The 24,689-nt window shown below is 42.0% G+C and overlaps 2 protein-coding genes and 1 long non-coding RNA gene across 4 annotated transcripts in view; 1 reads left to right on the top strand and 2 right to left on the bottom strand.

The window, feature by feature from the left end:
- The window catches only part of LOC309501430 (integrin beta-1-like), a 37,240-nt gene extending 35,905 nt beyond the window's left edge, over nucleotides 1-1,335 (bottom strand). For both annotated transcript variants that reach the window (XR_014206881.1, XM_082173537.1), the window contains exons 1-3: nucleotides 1,099-1,335; nucleotides 392-458; nucleotides 45-130 (exon numbers count right to left, since the gene is read on the bottom strand). Coding sequence is in view for 1 of the 2 variants with exons in the window: in XM_082173537.1 (XP_082029663.1) it covers nucleotides 45-130; nucleotides 392-458 (153 nt within the window). In the remaining variant the exon portion in view is untranslated. The remainder of the gene's footprint in view (nucleotides 1-44; nucleotides 131-391; nucleotides 459-1,098) is intronic.
- The window catches only part of LOC309501562, a 22,225-nt gene extending 7,330 nt beyond the window's left edge, over nucleotides 1-14,895 (top strand). Inside the window, exon 3 of the long non-coding RNA XR_014206903.1 lies at nucleotides 14,775-14,895. This is a non-coding gene — a long non-coding RNA (uncharacterized lncRNA). The remainder of the gene's footprint in view (nucleotides 1-14,774) is intronic.
- Nucleotides 10,472-24,689, bottom strand: part of itgb1b (integrin, beta 1b) — a 22,972-nt gene continuing 8,754 nt past the window's right edge. The window contains exons 4-16 of the mRNA XM_082173526.1: nucleotides 21,380-21,599; nucleotides 21,044-21,214; nucleotides 20,700-20,938; nucleotides 19,813-19,968; nucleotides 19,619-19,714; nucleotides 19,409-19,498; nucleotides 19,126-19,266; nucleotides 16,291-16,493; nucleotides 15,965-16,203; nucleotides 15,165-15,387; nucleotides 14,855-15,087; nucleotides 14,588-14,754; nucleotides 10,472-11,832 (exon numbers count right to left, since the gene is read on the bottom strand). Coding sequence (XP_082029652.1) covers nucleotides 11,767-11,832; nucleotides 14,588-14,754; nucleotides 14,855-15,087; nucleotides 15,165-15,387; nucleotides 15,965-16,203; nucleotides 16,291-16,493; nucleotides 19,126-19,266; nucleotides 19,409-19,498; nucleotides 19,619-19,714; nucleotides 19,813-19,968; nucleotides 20,700-20,938; nucleotides 21,044-21,214; nucleotides 21,380-21,599 — 2,244 coding nt within the window. The 3' untranslated portion in view covers nucleotides 10,472-11,766. The remainder of the gene's footprint in view (nucleotides 11,833-14,587; nucleotides 14,755-14,854; nucleotides 15,088-15,164; nucleotides 15,388-15,964; nucleotides 16,204-16,290; nucleotides 16,494-19,125; nucleotides 19,267-19,408; nucleotides 19,499-19,618; nucleotides 19,715-19,812; nucleotides 19,969-20,699; nucleotides 20,939-21,043; nucleotides 21,215-21,379; nucleotides 21,600-24,689) is intronic.

The following is a 24,689-nucleotide window of genomic DNA, read 5'->3' as shown; positions in this document are numbered from 1 at the left end:
AGACGAGAAGTTGACAATGAAATGTTGTAGACAAAATAACTTACTGGATCTTTGCACCAAACACACTGTGGCCCGGTCTGAATACACTCTCCACATGTTTTGGCATTTGCAGAAATGCATGCATTGCTGTCTGAGTGCAAAACACGTATACACAACAACTTTTAGAAGACAAGATCTAACATTACAATGTTATGTGAGATTATTAAATAATAGTTTTCCAGCAACTAAAGCATTATGAAAAGAAAAGCTAACAAGAAGCTCTTTTGAAGAATAACTTGAGAAAGTAGCCTCAAAATTACTATGAGATAAACTCATAAACCTAAACATTAAAAGAATGTCCCCTGAGGCTATAGAAAGTAGCTGTGTTGTTGGCGATAAATGACTTCCTTACCTGTTTTTGCTCTGACGTGAGAGACAAATCCCAGTAGAGCTGATATTAACAACACCCTCATATTCATCTAAATACAGAAGAACCTCATAAATTACACAGAAACACATCAGGAAGAGAGAGATAATCACTTATACAAATACACAAAATCCTTGTTTGACACTCTTTGGCAAACTGTAGCCTACTGTGAATGATTGATCAATATATTTTGTTAAATATATTTTTTGATTAAGAAATACCATTCTTTGCACCAAAAAGTAGGTTTCCGTTAAAAAACAGGACTGGCAAACAGGAGTGTCTCTGACTCAGAACAATGAAAGAGACAGAACATCACGACTTAGATAACGAATAAGATATTGAGAAAGAAAAAGCAGCCCCAAGAAACAGGCTCTTACTTGTCTGTTAATCTGAGTAATATCAAAGTTCCTTTAAGACTATTGTTATTCTATAGTCTTTGGTAATGTACAAATACATATATTTATATATAATATAAACATGTATATGTAAATACACTAAATGATTGATCCCTGATTTACATTGTAGTAGTTTGTCTTTATGGATTTGCTCGAACAATTTTGATCAGACAAACATATTCAAAAACAATATTTACATTCATATTCTGTGACTAGTAAAATGTCATGAGATTTTTTATGGGCATTTTATAATAAGTGGAAATAAATAAGTGGAAAAATAAAAGCTTAGTTACTTACCTTAACGCATGCTCCTGGCTCTTTCAAGAGATGTGTGTTTATGACGTAAATGTTTATATGATCAACTTTTCCTGATGTCTTGAGTTACACTCCAGGTTACTGTAGTCCTGTAAGCATTTGAAGAATGTGTTTCTGAAATGGCACACAAAACAAAATCGAAACGGTTTGTACTTGAGTGTGTGTGAGGTGTGTGAGCAGGTCTTTTTCAGCAGCTCAGTCTCACACCTTACAAACACTGGAAATACAAACTGAGGGTTGTGTGGTTTGGGCTGGACATGTGAAGAGTGAGGCTCCTCCTCCAGAACAGACTCACATTAGAAAAAAAGATTTGACTTGCATCAAACTAATTATAACAATATAATAACGTTTTTATATCATTTAAAGGGCACCTATTATGCAACATTCACTTTTACATGGTGTTTGAACATAAATGTGTATTGGCACTGTGTGTACACAATGAATAATAAAAATCCACCCAGTGCTTTAAAAAAAAAAAAAATCCCCATAAATCATAAGCACTGTCTCAGAACAACCCGTTCTCGGATTCGGGGCAATGTGACGTACTTTTGCACAAGCCCCTCCCACGACTGTTGATGGACACTGCAGTTTTAGCATAGACGCGCTGAAGCAGCTGTAGACAAGCATATCATCTAAGGCTAAGCGATTGAGGTGTTTTGTTGTTGGATGTAAGAATTAACATAGAAGTCGTCATTTACTCAGTTTTTACTGGAGGAAGGATCTGTACCAACTGTTCATGATCCAGCTTACAGTCTCCGGAGCGATAGGCCTAACATTACTGATCAAGGCACTGATGTGATGGAATTGGGAGAGCGCGCACTTTATTACAGTCGGTCGAGTTGTTTTACGGATATTAAGTTTACCATTATTAAGCTCCTACTAAAAAGGGTTAAAGTCTGTATATATTTGTTTACTGTTAGTTGTTACGAGGGTTTTTGTGTAATTCGCTGTCTATGTTGATGATAAAGAAAGGGAGAGAGAGTTTATGGATAAGGCTTAAATTATTCTTTTACTGTTTATTCAGCTCTTACGGTGATTTTCTGGAGTAAAACTGACGCTTCATCTTTTGTGTGATGTACAATAAACTTTATGAAACTCATCAGTAAATCTTTGGCCATCATTCCAAGAGGTCCGCTACAACAGGCATGTTATTGGATAAAAGCAAGATGAAAAATACGTTTTAACCGTAATTGAACTAAACTATACCTGTTCTATCTCCATACAGAATATATTCTCTGGCTCTGTGGGCATTATTGTCTGACTCCAGGTCGAAATGAACACCGCTACTGAGAGTTTCTGTTTTGATATAATCATTCCGTGAGATGAGTTCTCTTACGAGAGGTCTCTCGTACTGCGTAAGATATCTTACGCTAGGGGAAAATCCTTTTTCCGCGAGATATTGAAGCCAGAAATTATCCTTAATTTTGTAATAATGCAAAACGCGTTGCGGCAGCATACAGACATAGGCGAGGCAGCTCGCGCGCCTATTGGCTGTTCTGCGGCAACTGCAGCAGCCTATCGAGCGAGGCCTGGCGTGACGCCAGACCCAATGAGGGTGCTTCACGCCCGCTGCGTCACATCCCGCAGAAACGGGCGTAGTCTAGGCCTATAAATACCGCTCGCAGGCAGCTACTATCTGATTTTTCATCCTTCAAGCGAAGCACACGCATCGCTGGAGCTGGAGAAGAAGCCGCGCCGTCTGAGAGAGAGCACCTTCAGCGGGACGAGTCACTGAAGTCGCTGGCCGCGCCGCCTTCCTTGCCTTCCTGCTGCGCTTTCCGGCGCTTATATCCTTTTATTCTCTGTACTCTGTGTGTGTGTGTGTCGCCGCCGCGACACACATTCTAAAAGAGCACCGTCTTTTTCAAGATGCCTTCCTGCGGCTCGTGCAGAGCCACACTCAGCGACGGGGACCGCCATGTTATCTGCGTTTCCTGCCTGGGTGAGGAACATGCAGCTCTCGCGCTCGCTGACGGCGGCTGCCCTCACTGCGAGCTGATGCCCATGGCGACTCTGAGGACTCGCCTGGCTTTCTTCACCGAGACTGCTCCCCCGCCCGCCGCGGTGTCGCGCCGTAAAAAGCGCCGTGCCCAGCGGGTCCCGGAACCTTCCCCCAGCCGCCAAAGCTCGCCGGTTCGCCCGCCTGCTTCACCGGCTTCGTCAGCTTCTCTTCCTGACGGACAGCGGCCGCTGTCTGCCGCCGCTTCCGTCGACATCGCTGACGAGGAAGCCCTGCTGATAGAGGATGATTCCTGCTCTATCCTGGCGTCAGGCAGTGAGGATCTCGCGCCCCCTGCCCGCACATCGTCAGGCAAGAGAGCGTCCATCGAGACGGAGCTCATGCGGATACTCGCACAGGCCGCGGCGAGCCTCGGCCTCGAGTGGTCTTCGCCCGAGCAGCCCGCTCACAACCGGCTGGATGGCTTTTTCCTGCCTGGGGAGCGCGCTTCGCCTGCGTCCAAACCAGCGCCCTTTCTTCCTGAGCTACACGAAGAAGTCGCTAAGTCCTGGAACGCCCCCTATTCAGCTAGAGTGCATCCAGTTGTTTCTTTGGCATTCTCTGCAGTTGACGATGCCAAGAACAGGGGATACCTTTCGCTGCCGCCGGTTGAAGAGGCGATAGCAGCCCACTTATGTCCGCCCTCCACTGGACGGCGCGCTAAGCTGGCCCTACCCTCTAAAGCTTGCCGCATGACGTCAAGCCTGCTCCGCCGCGCTTTCTCCGCCGCCGGGCAAGCTGCGTCAGCGCTGCACACCATGGCCACGTTACAGATCTTCCAGGCCGATCTCCTCCGAAAGCTGGATGAGAAAGGACCTGACGCGATCTGCGTGCCGGACCTAAGAAGCGCCACGGACCTCGCTCTCCGTGCCACTAAGTCCGCAGCACAGGCCATTGGACGGAGTATGGCCTCTCTCACTGTGACCGAGAGACACCTGTGGCTGACGCTCTCAGAAATGGCCGAGTCCGAGCGCACCGCGTTCCTCGACGCCCCGCTTTCTCCCACTGGCCTCTTTGGATCCTCCGTCAAGGATTTTGCGGAGAGATTCGCAGAGGTACAGAAAGTGTCACAGGCTATGAAGCACTTCCTCCCGAAGCGCTCCAGCTCTGCAGCAGGCCGTGCGAAACTGTCTGCACAGAGCTCACAGCCCCAGCCACCGTCCACTGCCGCCACTTCGCAGCGCCGCCAGGCCTGAAGCGCGAGACCGCGCTCCCGCTCATCCAGCCGCCGCCCTGCCATGCGTGGCCCGCGGCCTAGGATTGTGATAAAGCCCAAGGCCCCGAAGTCGTCCTAGCACGCCTAGGAAAACGACAGTGTTCGAGTCCCGCTGCGGCCGGACTCCCACCAAAGTTATTCGCTCGTCCAGTTCCAGCAAATGTGACTGTTCCAGTGTTTTCTGCAGCCAACAAGCCGGTTCTGTCGCTCGCTTGCCTGCACACAAATGCCGTTTTCACGGCTACCCAGATAAATCCCCAAGAGAGTGTATTTTCTGGTGTCCCGGCCACGGCCGATGTCTCATGTGTAGTAAGAATGCCCACTACCCAGTGCCCACAAACACCACGTTATGCATGTCTCACGGTTTCTGTAAAAACGAAACCAGCGTGCATTCGCTTCACTCAAGCGAACAATGCTTTCGGTGTGATAAATGTGCCCGCTGTCCCGCGCCCACATCCACACATAGACATGACAGTTCCTACGTAGGGTTGGGTATCGGTTGGGTTTTATCCGATACCAGTACTTACTCTGTATTTTTCAAACGGTTCCGGTGCTTAAACGGTTCTTAAACCGGTACTTAAGAAAACGAAACCGCACACACTTTATCAAAAAAATAATACCTGTGTGTGTTTTCTGAAAAAGATTTTCTGATTTCTGATTAAATAAAAAATTGTGCCGTTTAAAAGGCTACTGATGTAGCCGAAAACACTTAAGTTAAGATCAAAAAATTTTCTTCTCATATTATTTATATATATTATATATTATATTACGTATTATATATTATAGACTTTTACAAAACAGAGAAATATCTGACACTGAGCAGAAATATTTAACACACATAGTATAGCCTCATATAAATATACTTGATATACTTCATACTTGATATGCAAGATTTGCAGTTGGCATTAAAATACTAGACTTACCCGAAGAGGAACACTGCAGCTGAACTTGAACTTTAGTCAAGAATGTCAGAGGTTTTGGGTTCTAATCCGCATTCGTAGTTTTTTGTTTGTTGTTGTTGTTTTTTTAAACCGATTATGCTCATCAGTGGTTGTAAATCAAGCAGGGACACTTTGTGTGCATTAGGCTATATTTTTTGATTTCACCAGAACTCTCCGCGCACATACTCATCTGAGACGCGAGCACACACACACACACACACACACACACACACACACACACACACACACACACACACACACACACACTCATCTGAGACGCGAGCACACACACACACACACACACACACACAAACTCACGCACATACATCTGAGACGCGAGCACACACACACACACACACACACACACACTCGCGCACATACTCATCTGAGACGCGAGCACGCACACACAAACTCTCCGCGCACATACTAGACGACGCCTCATAAATAGATCGATCTCTGCAACGTATTGAAGCGCGTCCGCGACCAACGTATTGAAGCGCGCGTGAAGAAAGTGCGGTGTGCGCGAGCCACAATAATCCGCGCCACTGATCGCAGATCGCTAGATCGTCTCTTATTTAACAAACGAACTAAATGAATGCTCTGCTGGTTAACTGGAGATGTTTTGTTATTGGATCATTCATGCCGCGAGATGTTTTATAGGGGGCGGTGAAAAAAGTCAGGCACCGAAATCAGGCACCGAAAGTTGCGTTCTTATTCGGTCTCGATACTACCGTTTACGTCGGAACCGGTTCTCTATTGGAACCGGGTTTCGGTACCCAACCCTATTCCTACGGGACTCGCCCAGCCCTCCCCCTCGCGGTTGACCGCCACAGAGGAGTCGAGCGCGGGCAATCTGCCCGCTGTTATCAGCGCGCCCCATGCCTCAAATGTCACGAGCGCGACGCTTGTGTTACAGCACACTGAAGCCTCTCCATCGCTGAGCGAACGGAGCGCGCTTCGTATTCAACCCCTAGCTATTCATGCAGACGCATGGGCAAAGCTGCCTGGGGTTTCGAAGTGGGTGCTGGACATTATAAAAAGAGGCTATTCGCTACAGTTTCGCCGACGCCCTCGCCGCTATACGGCGCGCGTCGAGACCACGGTAAAAGCAGAAGTAGCACATTTACTTCGAGCCGAAGTGGCGAAACTATTGAACAAAGGGGCCATAGAGCCTCTCTCTCAAGTTCAGAGCGAAGGAGGGCTATACAGCAGATACTTCCTGGTACCGAAAAAAGACGGGGGTCTCAGACCCATACTAGATCTAAGGCAACTGAACAGAGTGCTTGTGAAGCGACAGTTCAGGATGCTCACGACCAGAAAAATCCTCGCGCGGATTCGCCAAGGAGATTGGTTCGTGTCAATAGATCTGAAAGACGCGTATTTTCAAATACAGATAACGTCACGTCACAGGCGATATTTGAGATTCGCCTTCGAGGGCCAGGCATATCAGTACACAGTCCTGCCGTTCGGTTTATCCCTGGCACCCCGTACATTTATGAAGTGCATGGATGCGGCGCTCGCACCCCTCAGAATGAGGGGCGTGCGAGTACTGAACTATTTGGACGATTGGCTGATTCTAGCGCAATCTCGCTCAGTGCTCATAGAGCACACGACCATTTTACTCGATCACCTCGAGAATTTGGGTCTCAGTGTCAATTGGGCGAAGAGCTCTCTGTCCCCCAGTCAGACGATATCTTTCTTGGGCACAGAGTTGGACTCGCTGTCCATGATAGCGCGACTATCACCACAGCGCGCGGTAGACATTCAGCGTACAGCGAACTCGTTCCGCTGCGGCGCATCTGTCCCGCTCAAGAAATTTCAGAAGATGCTGGGTCTCATGGCCTCAGCATCATCAGTGCTCCAGCTGGGCCTGCTCCGCATGCGCCCGCTGCAGTTTTGGCTGAAAGCGCGAGTCCCACGCCAAGCGTGGGCATCCGGTCTGCTTCGCCTCAAGGTCAATCAGAAGTGAGTCACAGCTCTGAAACCTTGGAGAGCGGACGACTGGTACCAATCAGGTGTAAGCCTGGGGACTTCCTCGAGGGTGAGAGTGGTGTCCACGGACGCATCCACCTCGGGATGGGGAGCGCTGCTCGAGGGCAGACCGTTCTTCGGCCAGTGGTCAGAACGGGAGAAGCTCCTGCACATAAACTGCCTCGAAATGCTGGCAGTAGACAACGCGCTGACGCGTTTTTGTCCCCAAATAAAAGGACGCCACGTCCTGGTCCGCTCGGACAACATGTCTGTGGTGTCCTACATAAATCGCCAGGGCGGCCTCAGGTGCTCAGTACTGCTTGTAGCACCGTTCTGGGAAAACCAACCTTGGTTCCCAGTTGTGATGCAGCTAGCGAGCACTGCCCCGTGGCCAGTGCCAGTGAGGAGAGACCTCACCCGGAATTGTGGTCCCTTTATGTCTGGGCCATCAACGGGTACATGTTGAACTCCCTAAGGGAGTATTAAACACGATCACGCAGGCTAGAGCTCCGTCTACGAGACGGCTCTACTCCTCGAAATGGTCAGTGTTTTCGGGCTGGTGCACAGCCCGTGGCGTGTCACCCACAGACTGTGGAGTGACGGAGGTGCTTTCCTTCCTACAAGAGCTGTTGGATAAGGGCAGGACCCCTTCCACGCTCAAAGTTTATGTGGCGGCTATAGCAGCGTTCTCAAGAACAACGCTTGGTCAGTCAATAGGAAGGAACGATTTAGTCATCCGCTTCCTTAGAGGGGCTAAGAGACTGAATCCTCCCAGACCTCCCTCAGTCCCCGTATGGGACCTTTCTACGGTACTGGAAGCCATGAAAGGTGGACCATTCGAGCCTTTACAGACAATTGATCTGAAACATCTGTCTTTCAAGACTGTGTTTCTGCTGGCTCTTGCTTCAGTGAAGCGCATAGGGGACTTACACGCGCTCTCTGTGAGCGCGACGTGCATGGAATTTGGGCCTAATGACTCAAAAGTTATACTCAAACCTAAGCACGGTTATGTTCCAAAATCCCTCAACACCCCGTTTAGGGCGCAGGTCATCTCCCTGTCAGCCCTACCGGTCCCTGATGAGGAAAGAGACGCGGGCCTCCTTTGCCCAGTCAGGGCATTACGAGCTTATGTGTCTCGCTCGTCTGTTTTCAGACAGACAGAGCAGCTCTTTGTTTCGTTCAGCGGGCATTCTAAGGGACTAGCCGCGTCAAAACAGAGCCTATCCAGATGGATAGTTGATGCTATAGCGCTAGCATACGCCTCCAAGGGCATGCAGTGCCCGTTGGGTGTCAGAGCGCACTCCACGAGAGGCATGGCCTCTTCGTGGGCCTGGTCGAGTGGGATTGCCTTGCAAGATATTTGTACGCCGGCGGGCTGGGCCTCCCCGTCTACATTTATAAGGTTTTACAACCTAGAGGTTCCCGCCCTGCAGGCCAGGCTGCTGTCGGTCTAGTTAACCAGTATTATCTGACCTGATGCTATCAGCTCAGAATGCTGCGTCTACTGAGCACAGCTCGATGATCGACAGTGAAAAGCAGCAAACTGTGTAAGACCCACATTTCCCCATCAGTTCAGGCCGTACCCCGCCCTGTCTGTATGATGAAATTCACGTCTAAGTGACGCTGCCATATGTGGAAGAGTGCGGCTTCGCCCCTCCCTCTTCCCGGACTCCCTGTGAGTTCCCTGGGTGATTGTGCACTATATGAACCCCGGGCTTTCGCCCTTGGGTCTTTGGTGTCAGATCTCGGCATGCACGGGGTTTTGCATTGGGTCCCCTAGCATAAGATATCTTACGCAGTATGAGAAACCTCTCGTAAGAGAATGTACTCGGTTACTAACGTAACCTCGGTTCTCTCTAGAAGAGGGAACGAGTACTGCGTATCTTGCCGTGCATGCGCACGCTCTGGTTGCTTCGATGATGAAAAACCAGATAATAGCTGCCTGCGAGTGGTATTTATAGGCCTAGACCACGCCCGTTTCGGCGGGATGTGACGCAGCGGGCGCGAAGCACCCTCATTGGGTATGGCGTCACGCCAGGCCTCGCTCGATAGGCTGCTGCAGTTGCCGCAGAACAGCCAATAGGCGCGCGAGCTGCCTCGCCTATGTCTGTATGCTGCCGCAACGCGTTTTGCATTATTACAAAATTAAGGATAATTTTTGGCTTCAATATCTCGCGGAAAAAGGATTTTCCCCTAGCGTAAGATATCTTATGCAGTACTCGTTCCCTCTTCTAGAGAGAACCGAGGTTACGTTAGTAACCGAGTACGATTATCCTGACACTGAAGCGCGAGCTCGTGAGGCTCCGCCCCCTGTGCGGCAGCAGAAGCAGCTCATTTGCATTTAAAGGGATACACACTGAAACGTCGCATTTTTCTCAGCCCCTAAAAGACAAGTGACAATTTAAACATGCTGTAAAAAATGATCTGTTGGGTATTTTTAGCTAAAACTTCACATACACTCTGGGGACATCAAAGACTTATTTTACATATTGTGAAAAGGGGCATAATAGGTGCCCTTTAATATAAAATATTAATGTTTAATAAGAACATGGTTATCACAGATATTTTTTTTTGCATTTAATACAGGCCTTGCATAGTTGTTTGCTGAATATTGCAACCTTTAACCCCTAAACTTCTATAAAATCAAACAAAGTGCATTTTATTCTGTAAACCAATCACATATGTGTAGCAGTGACATGAGAGAACCCTCAAACACTAAATAAAAACAAAGCAGTAAAGATCATTGGGAAAACAACACATTGGCTGTGTTTGACCAAAAATGTATGCACATCTTGATGGAAACAAATGTTGTGTCAAGAGGTGCATTCATTTGGACAATGCAAGAGTCGAGCACTCTGTAAAGTCTACTACAGCAAATACCAAAGACTTTCTATTAATTTAAGGTCTGGTGCCAGTTCATGTGTGAAAATGATTATTCGTGCACCTTCCCAACAATTCCTTCACAAATTGAGCCTAGATGAATATGGCCATGATGCGTTTTCCTACATGGTTGTTTAAGAAATGAAAAGCTACACACTCCATCAATTGGAGTGTTGTTGCCAAATATATAACATGCTAGAAACATAATAATCACTGCAGTAATGACCCAGTCATAGACTCTTAAGCATTTGCCTATTTAAATCCTTTTTTTGGACAGGCAGTGTATAAAGACTTTACATTCCATTATAAACCATGCTGACCCACAAACACACACCGATAACAATGCAGTCCAGTGTTTTAGGTTCTTTATTTTAATAAATAACTCCTAGAAACAAAAAACAGAAGGCATGATGCAAAAAAAGAAAAGGCACTTTAAAATGCAAATTGTGTGTGTGTGTAACGTGATTAAGCTTTTAAAAGCTTTAAGGGTAAAAAAAAAAAAAAGGAAAAAAAAAGAAGTAATCTTTCTTATAACACTGATCTTTACAAACAATAATTTGAGCAGTTAGGCTTATTTATGAACAATGATGTTGTTAAAAAGGACAAATTAAAATTACAAAAGCAGATGTGAAGCAAGTCCACGTATGGAGACTAACAGAAACAATAAAATATAGGTCTTGCACAGTAGACGTAAATATTTGGCATCAGTGAAAGAGAAATTCGGGACCTGAGATTTCATTTCCTCGTTCTTAAAACAAATCTAAAACCTGAAGATCTTTTCAAATGACTTTACACTTATGTTTTCAATAATATTAATAATAAAGTTGATTGTTCTATTCACAGACAAAGATGAAAATGTCCCTCTAACATCTTTCAAACTCAGATGTTGCCAAGTCAAAGGCATTTAAATCAAACACTTGACAGATGAAATGTTGTCAATTATATTGTGACAATTAAAAAGATACTAATCTGTCCTATTGGATTCATTAATGTGCACAATAAAAAGATCACTAATCCATCTGATTCCCAGACCAAAGAAAGGCTGGACTGGACTCAAATTTCCCAGAATTATGCAGACGACATATATGCGTCTACATTAAAAGCACCATGTGTACAAACAGCAGTGGTCCGCTACAGCTACCCTACTATACCAGTGACAGGACACTCCATCCACAGGTTCAGAAAGTTTCCTGTACCAACATAAGACACAAACTGACTCCAATGTTCAACTAGTTGCTGGACTGAAGCAGGTCTGGTTATTGTGTCTTGTCTTTGTGAATAACATTCTTAATGCATCCTTGACCACATCTTACGTACAAAACCCCTGTCATCTAACCCAACACGACTGGTTTTATCATTCAGGGAAAACAAGGCAGACCTGTGGCTAAAAATCAAAAACATTGATGAAAATTTAAATGGTCTAAGATTGCATAAAATAAAAAAAAGTTTATACATACTGTACAGTTCCAAAACAATGCATAGAAACACAGGTTAATTGATTATACTGAACAGTGGCAAATGCACAGCCAAAAGGTGATTTAAAAACAAACAAAAAAGAAAGAAAATAAAGTGAAATTCAACACTTCCGTTCCTCTTGAATTGTTCTGCATACAGTGTTGCTTGAAGATGGACAGATTCGTCCATTACTTGCCCTCATATTTAGGGTTGACCACCGTCGTCACAGCACTCTTGTAAATGGGGTTCTCACCCTGGAGACCAACATAAAGAGACCATCATTAGATCAACCATGAATATATCTACACAATTGCCAGGTTAGGACACTTCACAGCAAATATAGTAAACTTTGTTTGAAATTATTATTTTTTTTAATTGTATAATAACACCAGCAAGCATTACAAAAGGCACACGATCAAACACTGTATTTGCAGGCATTTTGTATGCAGCAATATAAAAAGTTTGTTTAGTATTGGCATTTTTTTGTATTATGCTCTTTGAAGGAATAGTTCACCCAAAAATGAAAATATACTCATCCTCAGAAATACAACAGAATCTACAAGTAATCCACATGACTCGTGTTTGTAAGAAACAAATCAATCATTAAAGAGGAATTTCACTGTTGGCAAAATGGGCTTTCAATAAAACATGGCTGCCTATACAGTAGAAAGGCGAACAATTGAGATAGGTGCAATCAGAGAAAGAGAGAGAGAGAGAGAGAGGAAAAAAGCCTGTCATCTTCCCTTATGCCAAATAGGAAGGAAACCTTCATTGCATGTTGCCATCCAAGGCCACTCCTAACAGTCTGCTATGGATACAGAGTCAAATAAAAAAACTTTTAGTCATAACGGTCACGGTGACGGCTTGTATCGTACATGTGTGCAAGAATTATTCAATAACTGTTCTGTCAATAACTCTCTGTCATTGAGACTGTCCGTGGGCGGGATACAAAAATGCGGAAGTATAATCTGTAGTTTTCACAATCTGTGGCATTTTGCGTCAACCAGTGGACTTTTGCTGACAAATAAATGTGAGAAAACATTGTTGATTTACATATACTACTGACATTGTAACAGCAGAAAGCAGGTTGAAAATCAGCGAAGTTACACTGTAAAGCACTTTAACTTTAAACCGTCACCTCTGGTCAAAACACGAGTCCATAAATGATAATATTGCTTCCTCCAGTAAAAGAAAAGTCAACCCCCTGATTTTTTTATTAACTGTTTGAGCTCTCATTCTGACAGCACACACTCACTGCAAATTTCTCAAAATCCGTTCTGACGAAGATGAGTAAATCTTTGTTTTTGGGTGAACTATTCCTTTAGGCATCAAAAGTTCACCCAAAAATGAATTTTCTATCATCATTTATTTGTCATTCCGAACCTGTAAGACTGTGAGTTCAAGGTTGTGTATTCCACAGATGAAAAGTCATACAATTACAGTCAGTAAATAACACACATTCACATTGTGGAAAAGGCATGTCCAAATAATTAGTGAATTAGATTAAATAACTGCAAATGACAATTTACAAGCCGTCCATATTATACACGGGTCTGAGGATGTTGTTAAAGTGACCGAAAGAGGGAGAAAAAGCCCATGCAAACAGCTGAGAAGAGTACAGACTCAGAGTGTGACGCCCTTATTTCCATAACTTGGATTCTGGAACTTATTAATGGGACTCTTGTATATGGGGTTCTCTTGCTAGATTTGACAAGAAGAAAAGGTTTGGAGAGAGAAAGGCAGAAAGGAAAAACAAAACAAAATAGAACAGAATGAGAAAAGTAGAACTGAAGAAAGAAAACAAAAAGCAGAAGAGTAGGCAGTTTTGACCAGTTCAGTGCCAATGCCATTTAAAGCCTCTAATTTATGAATTAATAAAATGTCTGTTAGTATCATTCTAAAAACAGCTTTGGTCATAAAACTAAGCATTTAAATATCATCTAAATATTTAAAAATAAGATATAGAATGACAAGACAATGGATATTTATATGCATTTTATGCAAGTAGTCTGTTATTTAGTTATAAAGATCTCACTGATTTAGCTTTAGAGCAAGCTATTAGAACTTCTTCATAATTTTGGCCATATAAATAACATCTGCACCAAAACTAATTTTTTTTCCACCTCAAATGTGAGCTCCATATTCTCATTATATGGGCCATATAAGCCCGATGTATCAAATATGATACAAAATATAAAACACATATGCAACCTTTTAAAAAAAAAATTTTTTTAGGGTTAATATACAAGACCTCCAACTGATCATTCTACCACTAAATGAAAGATAAATGACTAAGTACTAACATTGACAAACTTTTTGATGCACTACGCTTTAAATAGACCTATATGCATTTTGAAAAGCTTCCGATCCAAAGAAAAATGTTCTGAAAGCACAAGCCCACCTTCCTGTGTCTTCAGACCTTATTCAGAGCAGCGCCATGACAGGTATGAAAGTGAGGCTGTGAGGGATAGACTTGCCGTGTTTCCAATGGCATCCGCTGTAAAAAGCTGTATAAAGCTCTTTAGATTACTTACTATTTTCCACAGCTTATATTGTCGGGAGTTTTTTGTCTACTGAAATTTCTTGGAAATATATTTTTCCAGTGTTAAATGACATTAAATAACAGTAGAGCCCATTGAAGAGATGCATGTCTGACCCTCACAGCCTCGCTTTCATTCCCATTAAAAATCAAAGATGGCGCTGCTGTGAATAAGGTCTATTGCTGCAATATTGTGTAGGAGTCATTCACTGCAATACTATCAGTGACCAGCAAGTGGCAGCAGTGGACTCCCCTGGTGCCAGAAAGGCCACACCCCACACAATGAGACCAGACATCCCATTACACCTTGCTGCAGTGCTTTATAGAAACGTAACTACATTGAGCAATATTACATATTCATGTCATTCCGACAGCTTTCTCTAGTCCAAGCTACATATGATATGACTGAATGAATATAACTTTAAACAGATACTTGAAAATGAAGCGTAATGTAAATTAGAGAAACATACCGTGTCCCACTTGGCATTCATCTTCTCTTTCTCGAACTTGGCGAACTCTCTGCGGTCGTGAATAATCATGAGCAGCTTCCAGATGAGCAGAAGCGCTAAACCAATCAGAACGATTCCTGCGACCACACCCGCTACGATGGGGATGATGTCAGGGCCAGAGGGACACTCTGTCAAAACAGACGCAAAGCATTATGGGACACAAGGTAAATAACTAGTTAGGTTAAAAAATAAATAAATCAAGGCCTACTCATTTCATCCAGTACGTACCAAGTTCCTCGGCCACGTGGACCTCAACGGTGCTGTCGTTCTTGGTAGCGTAGGAGAAGAAGAACCAGCAGTCATTAGCATCGCGCTCTTTGCAGTGATTGATGTAGGGCTGGTCGTGGGGCTGAGGAAGTTCATTCTTCATCTTTACTAATTTAAGATTGAAGTACATGCATTCATTCTCACACGTGTCTTTCTTGTCACCAGTAGCAAACGCTCGGCACTGGACGCAATCCCTGTGAGGAAAAACACAGGTGATTATATTTAGTGCTGCTAGCTGCTTGTTTGAGCAAGTGTTCTGTTAATTACTTACTTGTGCTCAGTACAAACTCCAGGGCAGGTTGGGCAGATTTCACAGGTCTGACCCTGAAACTTTGAGTCTGTACATTTACACACGCCACACTCGCAGGTGCCCCGGCCGTTACAGATCTGTTTGTTACTGGCCAGACAGGTGGAGGTGTCCAGAGAACAGTCGCACGCACTACCGGTGTAGTTAGCGTCACAAATGCACTTTCGGCATTCACAACGACCGTGACCTGAAAAGTTAAAGAAACACTTTTAGTTTGTAACTTGTCATCTGTTTTATCATTTACTGTTACCCTACATATGTCACCCTACTTTATTTCTAGGGATGCACAATATATCGGCCAATACATGTTCATTTTAATGTTATCGGTCCGATAAGAAAATTTGGCCAATATTAAAGCCGAAAAAAAATGGAATATTTCCTTCAGCTGAGACACTTCAGATGCGCACTGTTCGCCAATTGCTTAAAACATGATTTGACTCACTTCAAAAAGAAAAATACAGTTAAGAGGAACATGTGCAGTGCAAATCTTTCATATAGGCTACATAAAAGTATAACGAGAACATTATAATTGTGTGCTTGGGGCATGGCTTTTATTGGTGAGACTTTTATTGGTTTTAGACTTATCGGCTTTTAAATATTAAGAATTATCGGCCAAAATGTTCATATCGGTGCATCCCTATTTATTTAAGTTAACATTAATTGTATTACAAGTAACGAAAATGTTTTTAGTTTTAGTTAAACAAGCTGTTGTTTTTATTTTGTGTATCCCAGGACAGACAAAAAAAAAAAAAACGTAGTCGTACCTCCACAGAGCTTGTTGTTGGATCGGTCGCAGTTGAAGTTGTCGCACTCGCAGAACTTTCCGCTGTATCTCTCCTCTGGGTTGTCTCTTTTTTTGCACTCGCACGTTCCACAAACGCAGTCTCCATTGTTGCTGCAGATGTCGGTGCCGTTATCCATGCGGCAGTTTGCGTCTAGATCTTCTGTTCTCACCTCGTCTTTGCTACATTCACAATTCCTGCCGATACGTCCATCATTGCACCTGAATATAAGCAGAGGTAGATAGATATCAGGGCTGCCAGTTGAGGATTTTAATGGATGATACCATCAGTGCCAGTATATAACTCACCTGCATGCTCCACACTCCAGGGTACCGTTGCCGAAGTGACACGATGGGCTGTTTGGGATTCCGTCTTTGTGACACTCACATTCACAGATGAAGTTGAGGACGATCTCCACCTCCTCAGTGAAGCCCAGCGGTTTGATCTTTATCGTCTCTGACTTACCATTAGATGGACAACCCTTAGCCGTGATCGCAACCTCAAACTTCACCTATGACACAAGGATGAAGAGCTACCAGTGAGCAAAATATGCATTTTTGAAATTTTGCCTTGATTTTTATTTGCAGTATTTGTAGTTTTAAAATCATGTTGCTGCATACCTTAATTTCTTTAAAGATAAATAGCAGCTAAAAATGTTCTGTAATGACTCGTTCACACCAAGGACAATAACTAGGGTTGGGTATCGTTTGAATTTGAACGATTCCGATTCCTTGTTTCGATTCCGGTTCCTAACGATTCTCGATTCCGATTCTTTTAAGAGGCAGGGTCAAAAAAGTTTAGATCAATTTTAATTCTATGAACTTTTTACTTTTTATGAACTTTACTATGAATTTCTCACAGGGCTGTTTTCAACTACAATATAAATATCAAATCTATTTTAAACAACATTTTTTAGGATATTTTAAATGAGCTAGCTAACCAACGGTCTTTCTGAAGGAAATAGTCTGACCTTCTCCATCAATTGCTATTTTCACAGCTAAAATGGGCTATCAGGTAAAAAAGGCTAAATAAGGTTGTTTACACTCGTGTAAATGTGTTTTCATGATTTTTGTTTTTATGTTCAACAACAATAACAATCCATATACGCTTACACCTGTGCTAGTAATACACGCATTTACCATGCCGTGTGTACGTTACAGTTTACAAATGTTGAACTAATCTGGGGAAGTAGGTTACAGCTGTCAGTGTTCAGCGAGTTAACATTTGGCTGTTTGAAATCGATTAGGTAGTTACTTCAGTTCAGAATAGGGCTAGAAATGACTTGCAATGACTGTGCGTTCACACCGGACGCGAATAGCGCGTCAAATTCGCGCCTGCCGCGTCTAGTTATACGCTTTACCACTTTGTGTTAATTCGCGTGTCAAGAGCGAAATTGACGCGCGTAAAAACAAAAGTTTGAAGCGAAATTAACTTAACTAATAACTTAGACAGCGGTTTCTTCTTCCGGTCGGTGGACTGTGAATCGAAACTAGGAATCGAAATTTTTACTTTTGAACGATACCGGGAAAATCGCAAAGCTAGTCCCGGTTCCAATCGATTCTCGATACTCGATACCCAAGCCTAACAATAACCATGACAACTATAACATTTTAATAATCGTTCTAATTCTATGTTGATATGGAAGTCAATAACTAAAGTTATTCAATAAATATTTGTGCTTTGTAACTTTACAGACATTTTCTTGCTTAAACCGCAATATTACACACAATAAAAAAGTTGAAAATGTAAAACAGCGTGATAGGGATCTCCCAGTCACGTGACCCCTAGCCGCGTGTCAGCCATTTTGACGGAATACTATTGCACAAGCGCACATACATGAGAATGCGGATTATCACGTTTTATGGCTGCGAATTGATTAAAATAATGAATAATGGTCACTGTATAATTATCTTGAGCCTGCTGAAATGTTCCTATAAATATATTTTCTTTCCAACTGTGCAATCTTAATAATAAATAGGCTAAATATATTTATCCACTAAGCTGCAGCAGTCTATGCTCGTCTTCCCATTAAGTTTTTTTTCTCTTTCTGACATTTCATACCTGTTATTACATTTTTTATTTTTATTAAATTGACTATAAAAAAGATTGCTTGTGTGTGCTCGTGTTCATTCCAGTCTTTTAAAATAGTTGAATGAATGAATGCTCGTGAGGTGCCTGTAACGATTTTAAATAGGCTAACGTTAGGCTATTTAATCAATAATATACACAGGGTAGAGGAGAACGACAGTCAACTACTTTGAATATTATAGCATTTTGGGCATAAACATGTAAATAGTGAAAAGACTGACATTGAAAAATGACACAGAATGATTAAAATTTAATATTTAAATATTTAATCCAAATAAATGTTCGTGGTTCGCACTTATGTTATTCATTTGTTCTCACACACTTCAGCGTCGCGGTCACTGGCCACTATCTATTATTAGCGCAGCGGCCGTCAGCTAACTCTTCACGTCATGTCATCATAAAAAGAAATATACAAGAGGAAGATAAAATAATTAGGAATCATAGATCCATATGAAGCACCACGAGTTCTTTTTACAGGCATTAAATGTGTAGAAAAACTTCCTGACATTGAGTTCGGTGACATTTACAGCTACCTTATTCACTTCCCATCACGCTACACCGGAGCTTCATTAAAAGCATACAAAAGCTTAGCAGGCTATCGGTATCACGAGTCCGATGGGTCAGCAACTCTTTGATTTGGACGCCAGCGGGGAAGGATTTTTCAATCATCACCGCAAAGGTTGGTAAATAGATGAATATTTCGCGACGAGCTGTATTATCACCAGCGGTTTAGCATTTTCTATTCCGTCAAGATGGCTGCTCCAAATGGCGTGACGTCACGCGGGACGTCCCAATAGGTTCCCTTTAAAGAGCTCATGCATTTAAAGCAGCAGACGACATAAAATAACAGAACTTTCTCTACAGTATAGCTACAGCTATTTTTATAACTATCATTGTTGGTGTAAACTGGCCTTAAAGCTTGTCTGACTTAGCACCAGTAACAGGGATGGTTTGAATTTGGGAAATTGTACCCAATTGGAACGGCAAACGGCAAAACGGCAAAAAGTTAAAGATGCAACTGCGTTAAGTTTTTAACTGGAGGAAATTATTCTGACCTCATCCCCAATGGAGATGTTGGAGCACTTCCTCCCATTTTCTCCTTTTTCAATCACTCCATTCTTGCAGTGGGAGATGTAGGAGATGGACACGCCATCGGGCAGCCTGCTGTTCTCCAGAATGACCTCAGAGGACAGAGACTGAGAAAGACAGATTTAAGAAATCTATATTTCATTTAAGAAAATATAATATTAAAATAATTTTAAACCCATGCAGTATAGTCTTTCAATCAATGTATTTTAAATTCAAGATGCTTTGATGCTGTTCCTGTGATCTACTCACATTATATGCATCAATAATGAGGTCAATCACATTGTTGGAGTCGGAGGTTAGCGTGCCCACAGCTGACTTTGGAATGAGGTTTTTCAGCTCCTGTAAATGAAACAAAAACAGTTTTTCCAGTTTTTTTTCCCCATGCAGTATTTTATTTCCATGAGTGTTATAGGATCTGACTTGCCTATTGATGTAGACACAAAAGACTGCTTTTCTTACCTGGTAAACAGGCTGGAACTCTTCAGTTACTGCAAAAATGGTCTGAATGTTGTTTTCGCTTAATTTTTGAACCAGATGTGCAATAGATGGATAGTCCTAAAAGGAACAGATTAAAAGAATGAGACGTCTTGTCAAATATTCATGAAGGATAATACAGAACAGTGATGACTCACATTGGTGTCACACACACTTACATAGTAATGGCTCATGGTGTACATGTTATCCTGCAGGTGACATTTCCCATCATTAGGAAGCACGATGCCGCCCAGTTTTCCGTCTCCAGCAAAGTGAAATCCAGCATCCGTGGAAAACACAAGCAGACGGGTAACATTCCTCCAGCCAATCTGATTCTGATACACAAATCAAGTGGAAGCATAAACTTCATTTCAGGAAGATCCAAAATCTGACAAGTCAGAAGGGTTAGAAGCTACTTCACTTTAGTCTGACTTTAGATTAGTTACATAGACACACCTATCCAGTAGACAGTGGACTCTTGGTTACAGTACAATAAAACAATAAATACACATTGAAAAATGTAATTGAAATTTCTGCATTTATTTGATGAAAAATACAGTAAAAAAAGTAATACTGTGAAATAATATTACAATTTAAAACGTATTTATATTTTATATTTATCAAATATTTTATATTTATATTTTAAAATGTAATTAATTCCTGTGATGGCAAAGTTGAATTTTCAGCATCATTACTCCAGTCTTCAAGTGTCACACGATCCTTCAGAAATCATTTTAATATGCTGATTTGGTGATCAAGAAATATTTCTTATTATTATCGAGGTTGAAAACAGTTTTTGCTGCTTAATATATGATTAATATATTGCTGCTGTGATACACTACCATTTAAAAAAAAAAAAGGATGCGGCTTTTATTCGGCAAGGATGCATTTTTTTGACCAAAAATTACAGTAAAGACATTTATAATGTCACAAAAGATTTCTATGTCAAATGAATGCTGTTCTTTTGCACTTTCTATTCATTAAATAGTCCTGACAAATGTATCACAGTTATAATATAAATAGATATAATTTTATTATTAAGTTAATAAAATAAAAAATGACAAACCGCGCAGACAGCCACTTGCATGATGGCATCGAACCCTCCCTCTGGTGAGTCCAGGTTTCCTGAGATCTGCTGTCTGCTGACAAGGTTATTAAACTGAGATCCGTCCTCAGTCAAACTCAGCACATTTTTATAGCTGAACGGACTGGTGCAGTTCTGGTCTGATGTGCAGGGGTTCAGCAGCTTGGCTGGTGTCGTGCTGATGTATGGCATGACAGTTTTCTCCACAAAAGAGCCAAAGCCTAGAAGCATTAACAAACATTAAAAAAGGAAAAGTGTTAAGAAATTAGCAGCAAAATTAACATTTGCAAAGACAAATCCAGTATGGATCCTCTGGGGTTCCTTACCAATCCTGAAGTCAGATGTGATTGTTTGCATTTTTTTCATCAGGTGGGTTCCCAGGTTCTTGACATTCTCTAAATCGTCTTTCATAGAGAAGCTGAGATCCATCAGGTAGTAGAGATCTATGGGATAATCCTCAGCCCTCTTGAATTTCAGAGCGAATGTCTGAGCTTCACCTGGGTTGGAATGAGCGAAGATCATGGGATTAGACTGAAGCTTTCCAGGGGAGTGAAATTATCACTTCTAGAAGGAGACCATCACTTCACATGACATCCAACTTTATTAGGTGATGACATAAATCATTTAAGTGTTCCAGGAGTTGCGGTGGGAGTAACCGGTACCTGATCGGAGGTCTAGGGTGAGTTTCTGTGGTTGAATCTGGGTGATCTGGTCTGGCTTCAGTTTCACTCCATCCTTTGTGCGGTTTGTTACAGGTTTGTTTTTGTTGACTGTAACGCCTCCCCGAGGATTTTCTATGCTGGCATTAGAACAGCCCTTCTTAATCAGAGCATCAATCTCATCACAGCGTGTGGATTTCTGCTCACCCTGTTTCAGAAAGCTCTGCAGAAAGAGGCGAAGGAATAAAATGAAAGAAGAAAATAGAGAGAGATTACACAATCAAACAAAAATAGGACCAGATGGCTCAAGCACCAGTATTACTTAACCCTACAAAAAGAGGAAGTGGTTTTGAGTGGACTTTTAAAGAGAATTGCGTTCTTTTGGGACAATATATCCTTGCTTGTTAATGTGTTAAATTTCATAGAAAGCATTGTTATGATTTTTTGGAAATTACCTTTCGTGTAGTGTAATACATAATGGATGTTTGTGAATGTAAACGGTATTCAAAGATCAAAGCGCACAATAAATGAAGTTAACTGTCTGAAAACGAGTCGTCAGTAATTCCAGTCTCAATTCCTGCTCAAACCTACGTAGGTTTGTAACACATGCATAATGCCAGCATATGGTCTTATTGGCTACTACTTTCACAAGTCCTCAAACACTGTAGTTGTAGCTGAGGCCTGGAAGAGTTTGGTTCATGTTGTCGACATCTCTAGAAGATGCTGTTTTCTGTGTTGTGAAAGCAAAACGCCCTTTGCATGCACGCAAGGATGATGACTCTAACACTATAATTTTTAGTAGATATCCATCATTACTGTTTGTATCACAATGTATACAAGTGCTGAGGAAGCCTCCGGAGCTGAAACTTAGATATGGTAATACGTTTTGTTTCAAACACGTGCTGTAAGCGGTAGTCCAATCACAACACACTGGGCCATCTGAGTTACCGGGGTTACTTTTAACTCCGGAGGTAGTCGAAAAACATTAGTCTGGATCGCTTTCATAGTGTGGTCGAATGCGTTCGAAAAGCCACAAAGGACCGCCTACTCTCCGCCTACTGACCTAATACGTAAACAAACATTATGGGGAGCGCGCTAGACAGACGGGATTTAAACTTTGTCGGCTAAAGATCTAAGTTAAGTTTGAAGAGGAAAAATGTACCAGGCACAATCTTCTCTCACCATTCCTGATTTCTAACACACATTCACAGCGTTCGGCTGGTCTTGCGGCTGTCAGAGCAGAAATGAAAGCTGCTGCTCTCCGTGTGTTTTTTGTCGTCTTCGGTGCACACATATGTAAATTGTGTGAGCTTATTTCGACCATTAGATAGAAAGTTCTGAAAAAGCCCATACATTTACTCACAGATAGACCCTCCCCTTGAAGAAATCAGGACAGAAGTGGTTAAAAGTGGACAAAAGTTAAAAATGCGTCTCCATAATCTACTTGTGATCCGATCGACCAAAATGCAGGTTAGGTGTAGCCAAATACAAGTGTTTTTTGACCTAGGATTCATGTAAACCTGTTGTATGAGACCTCAAATACAAAATTAGGAATCTTTAAAATAGCATAATAGGGACACTTCAAATTTCACTATATTCAAACGAAATTCTTACAAGATGTCCAGTCTCTAAATTTTTATTGTGAATTTTTCAACTTGTAAACTGGAACACCTTTTTCTCTGTGATTGAAACTCAGTATGGCTATATTAAGGTGAACTGTGAACAACAAATGCCACCAAAACTGAATTGCTGACAACAAATCAGTGCTATATAAATATTGTTTTCAAATATAGGTCAAAAAGATATTCACGCCACAAACTCAAGCCATTGGTTGAGCCAATGTTGCCGTGTTGGGCTAGTCAGGATGAGGATGTGCAGTGTGTGTCTGTTGAAACAATTAAGAGGGGGCACATTCCTTACAAAGCTCAAACCCCCCACCCTGCATTACATGCAGTTTAGTGATAGTACACTTCCGGTTTCTCTAATGTAGTGTGAGATGATTGGTGCTTCCTGTCCTGCCATAATCCGCTCCACATGTCAGAAACAGACATAATTACACAGGACGCTGACTCATGAACACTAACTAAAGGGTAATGTGCTCAAGATCCAGTGAAATGACTCAAGAAACTCCGGGTAATAATCAACCACAGGCGAATAAAGGCGGGACAGGAGGTGATGTCACTCGAAACATTTCAGAACGCTGAATCCTTTGGATACTTCGCTCTCCCAAAAACAAGTTTAGGTTTACAGCACAGAATTGTTGGTAGAATCACAGGATGTCCTCTACAGACTTGGATAAACAAATAATCTGACCACAGGAAATAGTTTCCCTAATAACGTTTTTTTCCCCCTTAAGGCGAGACACGGCAGGCAAAAACATCGTGTTTTTTTTACTGGTCAATTTTGAGATTTTGGGATATTTGTCTTCAATAACGTCTTCTTTCAGACTTGTGGTGAAAAAAAGTCCGAAATACACATTTAGGTCTTTATTTTATTACACTTTGTCTGTTTGCGTCTGTAGATTTCTCATAAATTCAACAAAAGTTGGCGTTCTTAATCAACATGCTGCTCCGCGATCGCTGTCTGCTCCCTGTCATCACAAGCACCATTAGGAAGCTCTCTCTCTCCTGTACAATCCTGTCCGATCCAAATATGGTCATTTCCTTTTTATCAGCAACCAATCGTGAAAGTAAAAGGACTGAATGCGCAATTTCATTGGCTGATGATAAATCTTTAAAGCCTGTTTCCTCAAAATGACTTTTCTTACTCCAAGTCCGAAATCTCCACTTCAGTAGCAACTATATACACCAAACTTTCCAGTCTTGTACCTAGTTATATTATGAAGACATTTACCGAGGGATTTGTAAATATGTTATTCCTAGCCTGATTTATCTAACATTTTATTCCAAAAAACATGGCGAAAATATTTTTTTTAAGGCTATTGACAGTATTTTCTGATTTACAGGATAACAAAAGTAGATATCCATAAATCCCTCTGTAATTTTTTTCCCAACTAATATGTGAACACAATGAAAAAATTATTTTTAACCTAGCTTTATCCAATACTCAGATTTGCATATCGCAATACTCAGATATATGCAAATTAGCGCATATTTAATTATATATTGCCTAATTTGCATATTTAAACATTAATTTACAGAAAACTTGTAACACATTTTTTTCTCATCTTAATGTAGGTAATCAACTGGGAAAGTTTCATGGTGATATCTGCTAATTAAATTGTTTACCCTATTCACCTGTAGTGTCTCGCCTTAAATGCACATCTTTGCAAAAGCAGCCATTTCCTTCTTTA

This window comes from Leuciscus leuciscus (assembly GCF_965113295.1).
Source record: "Leuciscus leuciscus genome assembly, chromosome: 6".
In the NCBI taxonomy this organism is placed as follows: domain Eukaryota; kingdom Metazoa; phylum Chordata; class Actinopteri; order Cypriniformes; family Leuciscidae; genus Leuciscus; species Leuciscus leuciscus.
Note: the sequence above shows the minus strand (reverse complement) of the source record. Positions and strands in the feature narration are given on the sequence as shown.